We start from the raw sequence: 19,376 nt of genomic DNA, 5'->3' as shown, positions 1-19,376 counted from the left end.
AAGCTAAAACATTGATAATGTTTCCTGAGCAGCAAATCAGCATATTAGAATGATTTCTGAAGGATCATGTGACACTAAAGACTGGAGTAATGATGCTGAAAATTCAGCTTTGATCACGGGAATAAATTATAAATAGAAAACAATTATTCTAAATAGAAATAATATTTCACAATATTGTTTTCCATTTTTTAAATAAATGAATCCTTGGTGAGCATAAGATACTTATTTTAAAGGATTTAAACATCATACCCACCCTAAACTGTGAAGTAAAAAAAAAAGAAATGTAAAGTAAATAAAACAATTATTTGAACTGGATTAGATTTTTATGACCACATGGTGAATTTTTTTAATTTTTTTTTTAGTGAAATGCATTTTTCACAAATATTAAGAGTTTCTAAAGAGTTTCTTTTTTTTTTCCGAAATCCTGATGAGACAAATTCTGAATGCCCCACATACAGAGCTGGGTAATAACTGATTACATGTAATCTGGATTACGTAATCAGATTCCAAAAATTAAGTACTTGTAATCAGAGTAAATTACATTTTAAAATACTCGTAATCAGACTACAGTTACTTTTTTATGGATTACATGATTACATATTCACACAATAGCAATAAATTACTCATAATTCATTGATTCTCCCTAATTTCTCTTTTTCATCCTTTCTAAAATAACCTACCGATTATATACTGTATGTGTATATATAGTCCAGTTTTGTGGACATTCACACAAAGATCAGTCATTAGTCAGGTGGCGACAGCATTGGACCACTGGATTTACAAAAATCATTTCAGGTTTAAGAAGGGTTTCAGCATTACATCAACTACTGATGAACACATTCATTTTTATTTGAATTATCACTCAGTAGGTTTTTTTAACCATGTATTATTAATTATAACTAATTCAAATGCACATAATCACGTTATTTCTTAGTTACATGTAATGCAGTATTACAAAACTTTTTGTCATCTAAACCTTATTCACCAAATATATTTGAGATTTTATACCCCTGAGATTTTAAAATAAATATTTCAATAATTAAGTATCACATTTGCATGCTCATGGTTTCTTTGATGTTGATTAATGATCACATGGCATGCAGGTAAATAAAAATATTTCATCGTTTTTAGTAAGAGTTTTATTTAAAACAAAGACTATAGAAATACAAAGACGGTTCACTCCTATACTTTTGAATGGGAGAAACTGCAACGTACAATATGGAGGAATAGTCCCACCTTCTAAATGAAAGAGCCAAATTCCCCATAGAAACCTGACGATCTAGCCTGAAAAATAAGCTTTTTAAACGCTATTTGAGCATAAGAAACAACATTCATGGGGCAATTAATTTCAGATTTTTGTTGCTGATTTGACATATGTAATTTAACTGCGAGTTCAGCGAGCAGTTTTTGAGATTTCAGGATTCCCCATTCATTAAGATCGGTCTTATACGAACTTGACAATTCACTGGCCACCGAGTGAATTGACTTTCCTCGAAAGGGAGTTTGTTTTCAAATGATTTATTTTTATTTTTTATGATTTAATTAATTGTCAGCTTTTCATTAAACTCACAACCACCCTGCAGTTACTTTACGAACCCTAGTTTGGGAAACCTTAATGTAATTTAATGTTTAATGCACTTCTTCGTGTTATAAATTACAATGAATGGAACAAGTTTTCTTACTCTTTGCATTTTTTACATCATTATGGTATGTGATAAACGAGTTAAATCAAAAGTAATCTAAAAGTAATCTGATTATATTACCTAAAATGTGTAATGTAACGGATTACGTTACTGACTCAGTAACAGATTACAATTTGTAAGTAATATACCCAGCTTTGACCACATATATACATAAACAGCAAATTACAAATGAAACTTTAAATTAGTTTATTAAAATACAATGTCAAATATCAGCACACGGTTAGTACCAAAATGATTGCTTTCTTATGCACCATTTAAAATGGAAGGTCATCATCTCACACAAAAATAACATCTGTTAATACATTTCAAGGATACCCTTATAAATGATGAAAATAAATGTTGTAATAACTCCTCCTTTATAGAAAAATCATTAACTGGTCCCTTTTTTATCACAAGCATCTAGTCTATTGTGGTCTGCTTTAAAAAGTCAAGGTGCAACTTCAGAAGTACAAATGCTTCTGATGAATATTAGTGCAAATGAACCTATTGAGCTACTCAACAGGAAGAGGTAATGCTGTACTATTGCCTGAGAAGGTCAGAGAAGATCTCTGCAGCTTTGCATAGTGGTCAGGTCTGTGGAGTGGAGTAAAGAGAGTGGTGCTGGTTGCTCTGCTGAGTCCGGTTGAAGAGGAGTGGAGTCGTCTCACCAGATCCAAACCAGCTGTTGGGTGCGGAGTCTTGGTTTAATCACTATATTGTAACTGCTCCCAGAAGCTGTTTTAATGTTAAATATCTGAGCTGTCAAAAAGTCTGATACCTGCTATGAGGATTGATACTATGACTCCAGAGAGAACCCGTGTCGTCTCCCATTCCACGAGGATCGTCAAAGAAATACGAGCGTGAGCCTCGTGTGTTGCGCATCGCTGGGCTGTAGTTCTGAAATACATCAAGCAAGCAGCTCAATGATGGGACGCTCGTTTATGGGCCCAAATATTTTTAAAGCATTAAATCAAAACCTATTTTTCAAAAACGGGGGAGCAGCATGAATACAAATTTGAAATTTTTTATACATTTGGCAGATGCAAAACTAAATTGTTTAACTAAAAATAAACTAAATAAAAACTTTTATATTTAAATATATATATTTAAAAATCTTGCGATGCAAAGCTGAATTTTCAGCATCTTTACTCCTGTCGTTAGTGTCACATGATCCTTCAGAAATCATTCTAATATGCTGATCTGCTGCTCAAGAAACACTTATTATTAATGTTGAAAACAATATCGTTGTTTAATATTTTAGTGGAAACCTTAATACATTTCTTTCAGGATTATTCTATGAGTAGAAAGTTCAAAAGAATAGCATTTATTTAAAATATTATTTTTTTGTAACTACATAAATGTTACTTTTAATCAATTTAATGCATTATTGATTAAAAAAAAAAAAATCTTAAAAAACATTTGAACGGTAGTGTATTAACAAACTAATATTACATGCAATAGGGATGGAAAAATGCATAATCAGCAAACCTTTTCTCGAGGAGGCTGGCGAACTCTGAAGATGAGAATGAGCAGGCTGGTAGGAAGCAGCTCCCAAATGAAGAGAACAGCTCCGAAGATAATGTAGCCTCTGTCTCCAAGCTCACTCTGAAGGTCAGCCTTTGAAAACAACACCAAACATCACAAACCGACCAGCGACAGGAACACCTTTTCATTAGAAACCAATGTAATGCAACAGCCCACCTGATCAGAAATATTGTACCAGTCATAGTCAAAGGCCTCGACTTTATGATTCTGAGACAAAATCAGCACAGCAAGATTGTAGCATGCCCTGCTAAAGAAGAGCAAGATGACACCTGCCCCCAGCACCGCAGTCCAACAAAACCCCTGCAAGCAGAAGACTTCATAAATAGCTGCAAATAACCTTTTTAGTACCAAAGTTGGTGTGAGAGGACAACAGGAGAAGGACGTTTTCACTGGAGGAAGTGTTATTATAAATTACAAACTCAGAAACACACAGTTTTTCACTTCACAAGATGTTAATTGATGGGGTGGAGTGGTGTGGATTGCTTGTGGATTATTGTGATGTTTTTAACAGCTGTTCGGAGTCTCATTCTGACGGCACCCATTCACTGCAGAGGCTTAGAGGATTGGATACTATTTCTTTAAGCACTTGCAAAGTGTGTACCTTGCTGCGTAGATAAGGGGTGGTAGGAGGCGAGGATTGAGTTAAGAGGAGCAGAGACGTGGCCAGACACACAGCTTCCAGAATGAACAGTAGGTCATTAACCAGCACTCGAACCAGAACCAGCCTCCAAGCATTGTCACCAGCTCCACCGGAAGCGCCGTGCTGTCCGAGGCTTGCGCAAACTATATTGACACACAGGAAGATGATGCTCATGGCGCCATACACACACCGAGCCACCCATCTAGAATCAAAGTAATCAAAGTTTACACACAAACACAATTCTCATTAAACACACAATCAGATGTTATCCATTAACATGCTAGTATGGAAATCCACTCACAGTCCTTTCCTGGGCTCGATGCTGAACACGCTTCGAACTTTGAGCACCTCCTGCCAAAGTGAAACATTGTTATTAAGGAAGTGGACTGATTTCTCAACTACGCATATGAATAAAACATACACATAAAATACACTCTTATGAATCTTTCCTGACAGCTTGTCTTACCTGAGTGAAGTAAAGGTTGAAGAGACTCAGCGTGAAGAACTGTAAGCACACTGGGAAGCAGTAAAGGAGCCAGTAGACTGGAGTGGGCAGGTGGTTGGCCGCAAGGGCATTACGAAAATAAAACGAGAAGAGCGTTGTACGAAGCGCTGACCAGAATAGGCAAAGAAAAAGAAAAATACTCTGGTAACTCCATCGCTTATGCCGGCAGAGTAACAGCAGCCAAAGCTGAACATATACGACTAAAAACAGACCCCCATAAAGACAAGTGTAAAGAACCGTGACACCCAGCTCTACTGAAGGGGCCACGGCTGGTTTCATGGGGGAAGGTGGAACTGGAGTGTGCATTATGGTGATGGATGTCAAAAAAAAAAAAAAAAAAAAAAGATTAAAATAATATAATACAATGCACAGATCAAAGCTTTAAAAGCAAACCAAACAAAACTGGTGCAAAATGTCAATTAATCACACTAACAAAAAGGAAAAACTAATTTCCTGAATGCGAGAATTATCATTAGTCTGTAAGATTCTGTCACATTTGATGAAACCAGGATCAAACTACACGACGAAGAAAAAAACAAAAAACAAAACAAAAGTCCGAAATGTCATTTCTCAGAATTCCCCGAATCAATCAACCTGGATGTGCACCTGCAAAATAAAATGAAAGCATTAAATGGAGCTAAAGTAAACACAGCCAAGCTTTACATAACAACAACTCAAAACATTCACACTGATATCAATAACACCATCTCCATAATCGAAAACAAAAGCAGCTTTTGTCTGAAACTAGTCATTTAGTGTAACTGTAACTGATTACGACTTTTGACAGCCGCGATGACAGCCCGACTTTGTTGTTGTAGTTATTCGATAGACCTGTTGTTCATCTACCGGATGGATTATATCGCACAAATTATAACACTTTTAAACTGTTTAACTAATTCTAACAGTCAAACATTGATGTTAAACTGACTTTAGACTGATCTAAAGTAGCTAGCTGAGTGGCTAACATTGCTGGATTGAGTTTAAAAATCGATTTGCTAGTTCATAGGTCGGATCGGTTTTGCTATTAATATGCGACACAATTTTTTAAAAACTGCTTTAAATATTACTAAACTGAAATCAACATTACCTTACAAATGACTAAGATCGTGCAATCAACGTAACAAATCCGATAAATCCTTTCTCTCATCACTAAAGTCCCGTTCGTGTTTATGCGCTGCGTTATCAAAGCAACTCATCGCTGTTGGCGACATCTAGCGTTGCATGCTGGTAAAGAAAAATGTAAACAAAGGCGTCTTCCGCCTCCTGCGAGACCACGCCCACCACACGCTTCCTAACTTCCTAACTGAAATTTTAGAAGTACAGAAGACTTTTAAAAATTACAGTGTTTTAAAATAAGCAGAAAGAGGAAGAGAGAGAGTTCCGCCATCTGGAAAACCGATAGCTTTATCTAGTATGTGGGCTATGTGGGCGTGGTTTACAATGAATTGGGCGTGGTTTGCAGTCTTGCAGGAAGTTAGCAGACCTATCACGAAAACACGCCCATTGCTTTACCGCGCTGTTACTGTACTGAGAACAGGAAACGGCGGTTAGTTCAATTTTAAACCATCAATAACCGTCACTTCTGCTGTCATTTCTATCTGTCATCATCATTTATACATGTATTTCATTATACGAACTGATGAAGAAGCGCAAATCAAAATTCTGGTTCAAATGGCAAAATTATTGGTTACACATGTAACAGATGAGCTCATCGTTTCATAACTTTATTTGTTATGTGTTATGTTTCGCAGCAGTACGTACATATTCACAGGCTGTGAGTCAGAGGTGGTTTGTAATGTAACTCATAGCGTGTTAGTAGGCGAGGTTCTTCCTCACTTTTTCCTCCCTCTCTCTCTCTCTCTCTCTCTCTCTCTCTTTTTCTTCATTATACCGCACTGTGTGCTGTAGTTCTGCAGCCACGTCGCAGACAGAGACAGCATCGCCCTTACAAACCTCATTGTCTTCAACTGCAGCCGCCCAACTGGACCGACAACAACTTTATCTCCTCGTACAGGTCGTCAGACAGCGTGTTTACACATTTTTATTTGAAAAATAGCTACTGGTTACGGATAAATTGAGAGTAGTTCTCCGCTGTAGTCATGGTGAGTATAGCCTGCTTGCTAACTTATGTCTCAAACTTGCTGGCTTAGTGTTTAAAAAAGGTTAGAAGAGTTTTATTTAGCGTTTAAGCACTTTTCTGAAGGTTTGTTAGACAAACGTTTGTTTCAGTAATTGCTACTTACTCGCTAACCAGTCTGACATTAAGAGAAAAAGGGAAATAGAGATAATTGTATCTATCTATCTATCTATCTATCTATCTATCTATCTATCTATCTATCTATCTATCTACAGTCTTTGCCCTTTAAATACAATATAATTGATAATAACATACACATATTTGTACCAAAATATAGTGTATATAAACAACATTTTACATTTTGTGTGTATACACACATACTATATATATATATATATATATATATATATCTCTACAGACTTTTCACCTTAAATACACTATTTGTACCAAAATGTAAAGACTGTGGATAAATTTACATATACATTACATTATAATGTTTTTGCATTCAACTAATGCTATAGGAACCAGAGGATGTACACTTCAGATCAGCAGAACATTTGATAGGTGAGGAAGAGAATGAGAAAGCATCATTCGAGAGGAAGGAGGATGGAGAGGAAAACCGTAAAGCAGGGAGACCACCGTTGTCCCGCATCCCTACCTTTCAAAGCTCCCAGGGCCGCAAGCGAGTCACCGTCCAGAGTGCAGAGTCATCACCGAAGACGGATGGATCTATCCAGCAGGGCCAAAAAGAGAGAGCTGGCTCTACAGAGGCTGGAAGAGTGAAAATGTCAGGATCTGGAGGGAGAGAAAAAGGACTGCCTATGCCATCGGCTCGTTTACACACAAGCCTTGCTGATGTTCTCTCTCAAGGTGATATCTCGGGTCTTTTGTCTCCGAAATTAAATCAAACGCCTGAGATTACAAAAGACGCTGATCAGGTTGATGTGTCACTAAAGCGACCCCCACTCAGGACTGTCTATGAGACCTCTAATCTTGTCATGGAGCCCGTTTCTGAATTTGAAACTGCAAGCGTAGAGACCGTCTCAGAAGATGAGCAGATGTCGGCGCAGGATGCCGTCGTAGAGGATCTGAGCTCATGCTCCTCTGTTGATCAGCATGAGGCATCTGATCAAGCTTGTGAAGATACTTTGAGAGACGACTTTGATAATGGAATCCAATCACATTGGACAGAAGAAAACAGTGTCACAGAGAATGATGTAAAATATGTGGAATGTGTTCCAGATAAGGATGATGGATCCATACTTAGTGGTCAAGATAAAACTGCTAAGATCCAGAAACCTTCAGATAGTAAAAAATGCTTTAATGAAACACAACAGGGAAGCAAAACTGCCAATACTACTCAGACAAAACATGCCGAGACCAAAACGTGTACACCCTCCAAGGTGAGGTGAATCATATTTTGTAACATGCAATGTACAAAATTAATGGTGTTTGCAAAAGCAAGAGTACTATTATTGTTCATACTAAGAGTTAGGGATTTTAGCACACCTCTAATCCTAAATGGTAAACTTCATCAAGCGCTGTTTTGTTGAGGAGAGACGTGTTATTACTGTTTTAAGTGAACAGACATACAATTTTCTCCTGGTGGACAATAAAATGGATTTTAAAAAACCACCTTGAAAAATGGAAAATGATTTTCTTACTCCGTAACGTCTTGATTTCCAATACAAATATCTAAAAGATACATGTACTTGAGAAACAAAATTACATGAGATAATAAGTCTTGTTTTCTGACAAAATTGATCAAAATAACTGTTAATTTATCTTTATTTATTTATTTTTTGCTTAAAACAAGAAAATGGGATAAGAAAAATAATCTTGCTTTCCTTTTGAATTAAGTAAAAAAAAAAAAAAAACCCATCATACCCAAGGTATTTTTCTTGATTTAGGCATAAACATTTTCATTCATGAGTCATTTCGCTTGTTTAGATATTTTTATTGGACAAAACTAGTAAGAAAGTAAAATACTGCAGTACAAGCCATATATACAGACCAGAATGTTTTTCTCTGGACTGATTTGTCCTCTTTGATTTGCATACGTATACAAATTTATGAGACTAGTTGCCTTGACAAGTATTTGTTTCGCCATCAAATCACAACAGAATTTCAACAGAAGAGGATATGTGAAATTAAACAGCCACAAAACAGTCATTTCATCATTAACAGACATATACATTATGTTGTTGGAAAGATGTTTGCATGAGTAAACAAAGTCTTTAATTGTTTTAATTTTTTATCACTGATTTTCTATTGTTCTAGCAGACAAAAGGAAGGAGCTTTTCCCTTTTCTGTGTCTTGCCTACCATTCTCCTCCTTTTGGGTGGATTTGCATCGCACGTCTGGCAGTATGGAGTCCCTAAATCTGTGTCACACCTGATGTCACAACTGGAGCTGCACTGGTTGGAAAGTTTCTGGATGCCTCAAGAGACATGCACTTCTGACTGTAGGTGAGGGAAACAGGGCCTTTTCATATTTTTAAGTATTCAAATGGAGAGTTTGAGATGTTAATGTGCTTCTAAACACTCCTTATCAGGGTTACTCTTGTTGAGAGTGTCCCTGAGGGTCTCATCTTCCCATCCGGCTCGCCACACCTGCCGAGCATTTCAGACACTTGGACTAATCTACTAAACAGAGCAAACCGCTCTGTCCACATTGGTGCTTTCTATTTCACACTCCGAGATTCAGATTCGGGCCTTACGGAGCCCTCGTCTGTGCTGGTACGTTGTGTTGTGGACATTTTACGCACTCTGAAGTCTCTAGAACATTTGTTACCTGCATACTATCTAATAGGATAATATTCATTTAGATTATATTAAGGCGATTGATTTAAATCTTTTCTATAGGGCGAAAACGTGTTCAAACAACTGAAGCAGCTGGAACCAAAAGGAGTGAAGTTGAGGATCGCCGTAAACGCCCCTCAGCCATACATCGCAGACACAGATGAACTGGCAGCAACAGGTACAACAACGTGCCTATTGCACATGCAGCATGTGAAAACGTATACATTGAGAATGGTTTGGAATGGATGTTATGCAGCTTTTTTCCTTTAGCTTTCTTGCTTTGTGCTTTCTCTTTTAGGGGCTGAGGTCAGGGGAGTTGACCTGCAGAGCATCACTGGAGGCATTTTGCACACCAAACTATGGGTTGTGGATAAGAAACACATGTATTTAGGGAGTGCAAACATGGATTGGCGTTCCCTTACCCAGGTACGTCTAAATAAAGCGACATTGTGTGTCATTATCTGACTGGACAAAAGGTTTCTGTTGACATGCAAATATGCATGGTCATTGTGCATGCAGGTCTTTGACATGTAAATGTGTTTGTGATTTTATTTTATTTAGTTTTTTATTAATTATTTTATTTTACATTAATTTATTTTTAATTAGTTTTTTATTCATTATCCAGTGCAGTTTATTCGACTGTAATGTCAAAATGGCTATTAACCCAAATAATCAATCCAAGTATACATGCATATGCAGTAATATCAATTTTTCTAATAGGTGAAAGAAGTTGGAGTGTCTGTGGAAGACTGCAGCTGTCTAGCACAGGACGCCTCACGAGTATTTGACATGTACTGGGATGTTGGAGCTCAGAAGAATGGATCTCTACCTCCTTTCTGGCCGGGCCGTTTCTCCGCCCTCTCCAGTTCTAAGTACCCATTAGCTGTTAAATTCAACGGTGTCCCTGCACGTGTCTATTTGTCTGTGAGTTGTGTTTCTCTCACAAATTGACTTCATTGATTTGTTCTGGTTTTTGTTTACCACAATCATAATATGTTTTCATTGCATGTTCTGTAATAATTTTATTCAACCTGTTCACATTTCCACTTATTCTCTGGCTTTTGTGCTGGCTGATTTTCATTTATTCATTTTTTATTCATTTTTTCATTTATACATGTCTATTTTTCATTTAATGGATTGTGTAGAAATTTTGTCTTTTCGTCATATTACCACCTTTTTCACTGCAGAAAAACAGTGCTTTTTAATGAATACATTGCATGGACAATATATATGGCCTATATCATCTTGTTCATTTTCATTCATTTCTAAACGTGACATGCATTTTTAGTGTGTGCAGAAATGTGTTCTAAATATTACATGACAGTGTTTGACTTGTTCTTGTAGAGTTCTCCTCCTCCTTTATCATCACATGGTCGTTCTGACGATCTTTCAAGCATCCTGTCAGTAATTGCTGATGCTGAGCGATTCATCTATGTGTCTGTGATGGACTACCTTCCCATGTCCCAGTTCATGGAGCCCATTCGGTAATCTTTACCATTTGATACTGAGTCAGGGTTATTATAGTTAACTAAAACTAAAACCATAATTATTTTTACATTTGTACTTTATTTTAGTTAACTAAAATAAAATAAATATTATTTCAGCTGGTTGCCAAAGCAGCTTTTTTTTTTTTTTTGATGTACTAAAACTAAAACTTAATCAAAAATGAATTAAATTATATATACATTTAAAAAATGGATAAAACACAACAAGTGTGTGTTGTCACAATGTGACAATTCACTGAAATTAAACTAAAAATGGAAAATACAAAAATAAAACCTAATTTTATTTGACTAGTTTAAACAGCATGTGAAATATTATTGTGCATGTGTATATGTTTTCAATGATTTACTATGTTTTACTATGTTTTTATATAACTAAAACTAAAATGAAAAAAAAACTATATAGACATTTTTAAAAATTAACAAAAACAAAATAAAACGACTAAAACAATTCACTAAATGTAAGAAATAAAAAAAGTAAAAACAGTAGTATTTCAGTGATACTAACCACTGGGGGTAATTTTGAAAATTCAAAACATTTGCATGTACTTAGTTCATAAGGCATGTGGAAGATTATTGTGATGTTTTCAATGAATTTGAATGACTTTGATGTCATTAGGTTTTGGCCTGTCATCGACTCGGCCCTCCGTGAGGCGGCTTGTACGAGAGGTGTTGAAGTGAAGCTGTTGGTCAGTTGTTGGAGTCATTCTCCTGGTGCCATGTTTGTTTTCCTCCAGTCTTTATCTGTCCTCAACAAGCCCCCTCTGAGCTGCAACGTTCATGCTGTACGTTTCTCTGTGCTCTTTACATTTTCTACATGTATTGTTTTTCATCCAGCCATCACTGGTGATTTAATGTCTAAAACGTTTAATTTCACAGAAAGTTTTTGAGGTGCCTTCAACACGAGAGCAGCAGAGGATCCCGTTTGCACGTGTTAACCATGCCAAATACATGGTGACTGATCGAGTTGTTTACATTGGTATGTTCGCTGTTTCTCTCTACAAATTTCACAGCATGCTTTTCCATATTCCAGCAACCTGATGGCAGGTTTGGCGCTGCATCATAAAAAACCTGCCAACAAAAACAGTCAATGTTTACATTTACAATTGAATCCCTGTGAATATGAGTTTTGGAATAAAGCGAATGTCAGTTTCATAATCCTGCTATTATATTGTGTTTTACAGGAACTTCCAACTGGTCTGAGAATTACTTCACCCAGACGGCAGGGGTTGGGCTTGTTGTGAATCAGACAGGCTCTGCAGTAGGGCAGGGCCAGAAAACCATTCAGAGTCAGATGCAGGAGATTTTCCAGAGGGACTGGCATTCAGAATACGCTCAAACCCTCACTGATGTTCACGCCGAGCACTGCAGCGGAAAAAAGCTTACATAATATACCACACTCTTTATTTGTTATGTTGCTAGGCACTACGATTGAAAAAAAATAAAAACATCAGACACCAAAAACTCAAAACCCTGCGGCATTCCTGCCTACTGATAACTTATTTATGATCGATGTATTTGCCAAAAGGATGCTGTGCATTTTTAATGTTTGTTATAAATATGGCAAAAAAAATTTTTTTTTTTTTTCAAGTGCATTTATTGTATATTTGCATTATGTGACATTTGCCAGAATAAGGACAAGGTCCTTGAGCAAGCACTGATCTCTGATGTTGAAGTGGTTAAACATGCATGTAAATGAAATATTGTTGTAATAGGTGTCTTGGCTTTAATGACTGTAAAGTTTGTTTTCAAATTAAACTGCCTTTTCAGTAAGAAAATGCTTGTGCTCTGATGTTTTTAATATTTAGATTTTTAAGTCATTTTTGGATCTATTATATATGTGACCCTGGACCACAAAACCAGTCTTAAGTTGCTGGGGTATATTTTTAGCAATAGCCAAAAATACATTGTATGGGTCAAAATTATCCATTTTTATTTTATGCCAAAAATCATTAGGATATTAAGTAAAGATCATGTTCCATGAAGATATTTAGTGAATTTCCTACTGTAAATATATAAAAACTTAATTTTTGTCAGTAATATGCATAGCTAAGAACTTTATTTGGACAATTTTAAAGGTGATTTTCTCAGTATTTAGATTTTTTTGCACCCTCAGATTCCAGATTTTAGTTGTATAATAGTTGTATCTCAGCCAAATATTGTCCTATCCTAACAAACCATACATCAATGGAAAGCTTATTTATTCAGTCAATCTCAATTTTGGAAAATTGACACTTATGACTGGTTTTGTGGTCCAGGGTCACACATATATATATTTATAGTCAGGTGTCACAGGTACTTATTCAGTTCTACTAATAATTTATGACATTTTCAACAAAAAGAGAAGTTACAAAGCCCATGAATGTGTACATGTGACATTTTATTATTTAGCATAAATTAACATGAAAAACCCTTGGTCTCAAACGAACCGTGGTTTTATTATAATAAAAGCGTACTAAGCATGGGTTTTGGCGGCACTTGTATAACCACAGTTTTACTACAAATGCATGGTTAGAGAAGCAAAGCCATGTTTAATTTGTGCTTACCATGCTTTTAAAAATTTTATTTGTAGTAAAACCACGGTTAATTTTCGTAAGGGCTATAATGCACAAATTACGCTGCTTATAAACCCCAATAATGCTGTCCAAGCAGGCAGCTCGCTAGGTTTTGAAACACAGCCCGCGTCTCCTCGCAGGAAGTGAAGCCGCGGAGGAAGGAAGACGTTAAAAATGGCACGAGAAAGAAGCCCAGCTTTTTGGCTTCACCCTCAAACAAGTGTAACTCTCAGAATGCCGGTGTGTCACAGAATACTCTTACTTTTATGGCTACTCCACTTTTCTTCCGTATATTCCGATATAACGGACGGGAATGCGGAGCACTTAAAGCGGGAGCACTCGCTCATTAAGCCATATCAGGGTGAGTAGCTGCTGTAGCCGCCTGCTAGTGCGAGCAATTACTGTCCTGCTAGTGTTTGTTGACGTCCTTTAGCCACACGGTCACTAAAGTGTCTTAAGTTTCTGTTCACTACGAAAATTAGGATGTCACCTAAGTTATTTTGTAATGTCATGGGTCATGTATTTAATTGGGAACATGTAATCGGGGATATAAGTAGGCTACGGTAGAGTCTTAACAGTGACAACTCAATGTAAACAAAACTAGTCAGCCTTTATTTGAACAGGTGAGGACAGTTTGCATTTAAAGTGCAAGTTATAAAGAAATAATACCTTACCAGGGAGAGCATGCAAATTGTCAGTACACTATTTAATTGGAAAAAAAAAGTGTGTATATATATTACATAGTTAAGATTTTGATGACTGTTTGTATTGTCATAATACTGGGGTCCAAATATCTGAAAAGCAGTGAAAAATGATATTATTACATTATCAGGCGCACACAAATGACACGTTTACTCCACAGGTTTGTGCTAAACCTGATGATCTTGTTCTCCAGCATTATGTGAGGAGGACCTAAAGAGTATCTTATGACACAACAGTGTCACAGATACAAAATATTTTGTATTTGTTTTATATCATAAAAAATACATTTAATCCTTTGGTGCACTGTAAAAAAAAAAATCTCATTACATTGACTTTAAAAACTGTGAGTTTACTGTAAAAATACTGACAATGCTTCCAGTATTGCAGGCAACTTTTTATATTTTATTTGCAACTCAGTTTTTGCAATAAAGATAGCCTTAGATGCTGACATGGCAATAAAAATAAATTATTACTACTACTACTACTGCTACTAGAAGTGATATAACGTTCATTATAAGTGTCCTGTCAATAAAAAATGGCCAGTTCTCGTAGGAGTATTGGTCATACACACAAAACACCATCAGAATAACACCGGACAAAAAAATAATGCAATGCATATTAATTAAATAACATTTGTAAAACAAAACCCCTAATGTAGATTACTGATAACAAAACTATTAAATCAAAAAAATCATATGTGATGCTTCACACAGGAGTGTTTTTCATTGTAAATTATATGGTAATTCATAGTTTTTACTTGCAAAAACAAAATTTACAATTAACTAATTAACTTTTTTTAACTTTTTTTGCTGTAGCATTTTTAAAGTTTATTTTATTTGTTATTTTTTACAGTGTATTAATTAATTTTTGAATCCTAAGTTTTCATTGTGGTCTCAGGCTTTTGAACCCCAGTGTATGCGATGAGACTCATTTTTATCTATGAATGTTCTCATGGCTTATAGCGTGTGTATAGGCTTCACTCCAAATTACCAATACACTGTAAATAAATTTAGCAAAAATTATATGATCCTTTATGTATCAAATGTCAGGTGTTGGAACAAGTCCGTCAAGTCAGTGGGACTTTTGGGGAAGTACTTTAGTAACCAGCCAGTATGTGCGTCTGACTCCGGATGAGAGGAGCAAACAGGGGTCCATCTGGAATACAGTGGTGAGTAAAACTAAAACCTACCAAACGAAATCTTTCATCCTCTGACTTTGAACATGAAAATTCTCTAAAAAATGATTAATGTGATGCACCTTAATGCAAAATGAAGTTGAGTAATGTTAATTTTCCCCTCTGCAGCCCTGCTATTTGAAGGATTGGGAGATGCATGTGCAGTTTAAAATTCATGGATCAGGAAAGAAGAATCTGCATGGAGATGGTTTTGCCGTTTGGTACACGAAAGAGAGGCTACATCAAGGTAAGTCTGTGAGGGAAACCTGAAGGTTTAGATCCCTTTCTCGTTCATTTCATGGATTTAAATGTGATGAGTTACAATGCTGTCTATATATGTGTGTGTAGTCCCATCTGCAAGTCTGCTCTTTCTTCCCTGCAGTTGATTGTGTCATACTTTCATTTAGGCCCAGTCTTTGGAAACCAAGACCATTTTGTAGGCCTGGCTATTTTTGTGGATACCTTCCGTAATGATCTACAAGGAATGGATGTAAGTGTGCCATACTCATGGGTCCTTCTTTCTCTGCAGGCACCGTGTTTGGCAGTAGTGCCAATTTCCTTGGGTTGGCCATTTTTATAGACACATACCCTAACGATGAGGCTCCGGATGTGAGTTGAGAGATGTAAAATATTTGTCTTTTCTTTGTACCTTCATGTGAGCGAAATCTTTGCTTTATTATTATGGGATGAACTTGAGATTAGATACAAAAAAGCTAGTATTTTTATTTTTGGCATGTTTGTTCTGCTTCTGGTCTTCAGCTTTATCCTCTCACAGAAAACGATTTAAAATGGATAGTTTGAATATGATTATTTGCCAGGTATTTTAGGTCAAACTGAAAAACAATCCTTTGAGTAGAGACGAATGTCATTTATTCAAACTATCCCTTCACTTTTTATTTGCTATATGTTCTGAATAATCAACATATAGCAACAATTTTTTTTTTTCAACAATTTTGCCAAGCGCTACAAATAAGCAATGCTTTCTTTTGTTTTGCCTGCATCATGTGATCCATGTGTTTTTTGTTTTTTTTGTTGTTACCCTCATCATTCATTACTTGTTGAAGTATTTCATAAAAAATATTTACAGTGCTTATTGTTTTGATTTTAGTAGAATGCAGTGACCTTTTGATGAATTTAGATCATTCTGTTTGATTCATGAACAGATGGATAAGGGTAGAATGTGACATCCTTTAGTAATTTACATTGCTTTTTTGTGTCAAAAAAACAATACAATATAGGCAAAAATCAATGTTATAAATTTAATTCATAATCTTTGGTCCTCCAGCGCTCATTTCCCTATATTTCTGCGATGGTGAATAATGGCTCCCTGCCGTATGACCACGGGAAAGATGGCCGGTCTACTGAATTGGGAGGTTGCTCTGTGGAAGTCAGAAACAAAGATCATGACACATACCTGGCCATTAGATACTCCAAAGGCAGACTCACGGTAAGATACTGCAAATACAGTGATAAAGAAAGTTTTTTTTAAAGCGTAAAAACAGTAATTTAGTGAAATATTTTTACCATTTAAAATAAATGTTTTCTATTTTAATATATTTTTAAATGCAATTTGTTTCTGTGATGGAAAAGCTGAATTTTTTTTTTTAGCAACCATTACTCTAGTCTTCAGTGTCACATGATTATTCTAATATGATTTGGTGCTCAAAAAACATTTTGGTAACCCTTTACATTTGGACTGTACTATTTTAAATACAAGTAGACAACGATTTTATTCAGAAATGTGTTTAACTAACTAATGTATTTTAAAAAAGAAAATCACCTTATTGTATTTTAGATTTTTTTTGTCTAGTATTAACCTTAAATATCTTAGTTTCTGTTTAATTGTATGACTATTGTTATGTATTCCGTTTTCTAACATGGTGTTAAAAAATAAGTGAATTAATTAATTAATAAAAGCTTTACAATAAAGGTCATTGAACACCGAGTACGAACTTTTCGCATGTTAAAAAATAAATACGACCTCACGTTGTGTCGATCATGTTTACACACTGCCTCCGAAACTTTCATCCATCATCATAAAAAAAATTCAGATCAGGTTCGGTTTTCTGCGTTTTCGCATCCGTAGCATGCATTTGATAGGAAAGGATGAGGGATACGGAAAAAACGGAAAAACGCACGCAAAAATTTCGGACTCAGTGTGCAATGACCTTTAGGCTCCATTTAACTTAAAATAGTTCACATGAACTAACAAAAATATTTTTTAAAGTATTTATTAATCCTAGTTAATGTTAAGTTTAACATTTACTAATACATTAAAGTTGTATTGTTAACATTATTTAATGGACTTGAGCTAACACAAACTACATTTGCATTTTTATTAAATGGCATTAACAAAGATGAATAAATACTGTGACAAAAGTATCGGTCATTGTTAGTAATTGTTAGTTAATGCGTTAACTAATGTTTTCTTATTGTAAAGTGTTACCAATATTTCTTATTCATTCTTCTTATTATTATCAGTGCTAAAAACAGTTGAGCTGCTTAATATTTTTGTGGAAACGGTGATATAAGTATATCATGCCTATGTTCTGTTTCAGATTATGGTAGATGTGGATGACCGGAACGATTGGAAAGAATGCATTGATTTCGGAGGCGTCCGCCTCCCTACAGGATACTATTTTGGGGCTTCTGCGGCCACAGGAGATCTTTCTGGTAAGTGTTACTTCTGAATCTCCCCTAGATGTCCACAGTGATTCTGATGCCTTTTGCCAGACCTCACCGATACTGTTTGCAGATAATCATGACATAATCTCTATGAAGATGTACCAGCTGATGGTGGAACACACTCCTGAGGAGGACAACCAGGACTGGACCAAGATCGAGCCTAGTGTCAGTCTCCTGAAGTCACCGAAAGGTAACACAGCTGATATGTAGGTACAGACATATTCAAACTGTTGGCAGAAGGATTTTTCATTCAATCAGTGGTCATGTTCACATCTCCCCCCCAAAACAGACAATATTGATGACCCGACGGGGAATTTCCGAAGCACGCCCCTCACTGGCTGGAAGGTCTTCCTGCTTCTGTTGTGCGCTCTGCTGGGAATCGTGGTGTGCGCCGTTGTTGGTGCCGTAGTCTTTCAGAAGCGTCAAGAGAGGAACAAGAGGTTCTACTAAACAACAGGATTTCAAAGAACTCTGGAGGTTGTAGGTGAAAAAAAACAAAACATTAATGTGAATTTTGAACAGCTGTATACAGCTGGATATTGTTGAACTGCTCGACTGGAAGGAAAAATGGTTTGAGTCTAAAGAGTGGGATTTGTGGCTTCAAAGAAACGTTTCTTCATGTTGGTCTTTCTGATTTTGGGTCTGCCGAAGTAAATGACACATTTTCAGTGCGATCTACAGTACTACATCTTAATTTTTGTGTGTAGCCTTTGTATACTTGATTTAGCTTCATTCTCTAAATCATTGGTGGTTTATTTTCTTATTGTTTTAACCCTTTATCTGTGTTTCTTTTCCATCTACACATTGCTTCGTTCTGCTCTGGAGTGCTGATTTTATTTTATTTTTTTTATAACCTGTGTGATTTACTTAAGAGGATTTTAATGGACTGCACAACAAATCAGACTGATGAAAAGTGTCCTCTTAAATTGATCAAATCAATGTAAATATTTTAAGTTGCTGACCTAGTCCCTTTACTCTATGGCGTAATGATTGAGCCTTGTTTTTTAACCACAGGAGTTTTGAAAATATTGAACCAAAAAATACATTTTCAGTTGTTTTATTACTGCAGGGTAACAAGAGTTCAGCCTTATGTGAGTTGAGTTGTTTTTCTTACATCTTTCTGTTCATTTTGCTATTTTTTGCTCGTCTGTTTTTGCAATGCACTGATTTTACAGTTGTTTCTGAAAGAAGTTCACATTTAAATGGGCAGTGACTGTAAAATGATGCTTTTGGTGAGAAAATAAAGCAGTTACAACAGTTAACTAGTCAAATGTTGGCTTTCCTTTTTTTTCAGTTTTTAACAGTTAAACTTTTTTTTGTTTTTTTTTGTTTTTTTTTCTTATTTTGCCCTTAATTGTTAGGACCCAATTTGTGCCATATTCATATTAAACCATTAGTGTTCAAAAATAATTCATAATAAAAATGTGTCACTAACAATGTTTTTGTACAACAGTATGGTCAGGATTCAGGACAGGTACAAATTCATATAGTTTTGTCACTGTTAAGCA

The 19,376-nt window shown here is 35.8% G+C and overlaps 3 protein-coding genes across 9 annotated transcripts; 2 read left to right on the top strand and 1 right to left on the bottom strand.

Moving 5' to 3' along the window:
• Positions 1-1,872: 1,872 nt before the first annotated feature.
• On the bottom strand, positions 1,873-5,631 carry gpr137 (G protein-coupled receptor 137). 2 transcript variants are annotated; one of them, XM_058798608.1, is made up of 8 exons: positions 5,460-5,631; positions 4,334-4,978; positions 4,169-4,218; positions 3,829-4,069; positions 3,384-3,527; positions 3,171-3,299; positions 2,461-2,579; positions 1,873-2,380 (listed from the first exon to the last, which is right to left on the bottom strand). In XM_058798608.1, exons 2-8 carry the CDS (start codon positions 4,676-4,678, stop codon positions 2,347-2,349), a joined length of 1,062 nt encoding a protein of 353 aa, XP_058654591.1. In that variant the 5' UTR covers positions 4,679-4,978; positions 5,460-5,631; the 3' UTR covers positions 1,873-2,346. The 2 variants fall into 2 exon arrangements, with proteins under 2 accessions (XP_058654591.1, XP_058654590.1); XM_058798607.1 differs by having other exon boundaries at positions 1,873-2,364; positions 5,460-5,612.
• Positions 5,632-5,892: 261 nt separating this feature from the next.
• On the top strand, positions 5,893-12,524 carry pld7 (phospholipase D family, member 7). 4 transcript variants are annotated; one of them, XM_058798605.1, is made up of 12 exons: positions 5,893-5,918; positions 6,281-6,474; positions 6,971-7,852; positions 8,730-8,917; positions 9,004-9,187; positions 9,314-9,428; positions 9,549-9,676; positions 9,971-10,174; positions 10,595-10,734; positions 11,372-11,537; positions 11,632-11,731; positions 11,937-12,524. In XM_058798605.1, exons 2-12 carry the CDS (start codon positions 6,472-6,474, stop codon positions 12,140-12,142), a joined length of 2,316 nt encoding a protein of 771 aa, XP_058654588.1. In that variant the 5' UTR covers positions 5,893-5,918; positions 6,281-6,471; the 3' UTR covers positions 12,143-12,524. The 4 variants fall into 4 exon arrangements, with proteins under 4 accessions (XP_058654588.1, XP_058654589.1, XP_058654587.1 ...); XM_058798604.1 differs by lacking the exon at positions 5,893-5,918 and adding an exon at positions 5,934-6,146; XM_058798606.1 differs by lacking the exon at positions 5,893-5,918 and having other exon boundaries at positions 5,933-6,474; positions 8,733-8,917.
• Positions 12,525-13,396: 872 nt separating this feature from the next.
• On the top strand, positions 13,397-19,130 carry lman2 (lectin, mannose-binding 2). Of its 3 annotated transcripts, none has more exons than XM_058798900.1 (8): positions 13,397-13,668; positions 15,059-15,177; positions 15,313-15,430; positions 15,591-15,673; positions 16,469-16,630; positions 17,742-17,856; positions 17,939-18,074; positions 18,158-18,300. In XM_058798900.1, exons 1-8 carry the CDS (start codon positions 13,482-13,484, stop codon positions 18,165-18,167), a joined length of 930 nt encoding a protein of 309 aa, XP_058654883.1. In that variant the 5' UTR covers positions 13,397-13,481; the 3' UTR covers positions 18,168-18,300. The 3 variants fall into 3 exon arrangements, with proteins under 3 accessions (XP_058654883.1, XP_058654882.1, XP_058654880.1); XM_058798899.1 differs by lacking the exon at positions 15,591-15,673 and adding an exon at positions 15,713-15,792 and having other exon boundaries at positions 13,398-13,668; positions 17,939-18,058; positions 18,158-19,130; XM_058798897.1 differs by having other exon boundaries at positions 13,399-13,668; positions 17,939-18,058; positions 18,158-19,130.
• The last annotated feature ends 246 nt before the right edge of the window (positions 19,131-19,376 follow it).

The sequence above is a fragment of the Onychostoma macrolepis genome, chromosome 14, assembly GCF_012432095.1.
Source record: "Onychostoma macrolepis isolate SWU-2019 chromosome 14, ASM1243209v1, whole genome shotgun sequence".
Classification (NCBI taxonomy): domain Eukaryota; kingdom Metazoa; phylum Chordata; class Actinopteri; order Cypriniformes; family Cyprinidae; genus Onychostoma; species Onychostoma macrolepis.
The sequence above is the reverse complement of the archived record's forward strand: the minus strand, read 5'-3'. Positions and strand labels throughout refer to the sequence as shown.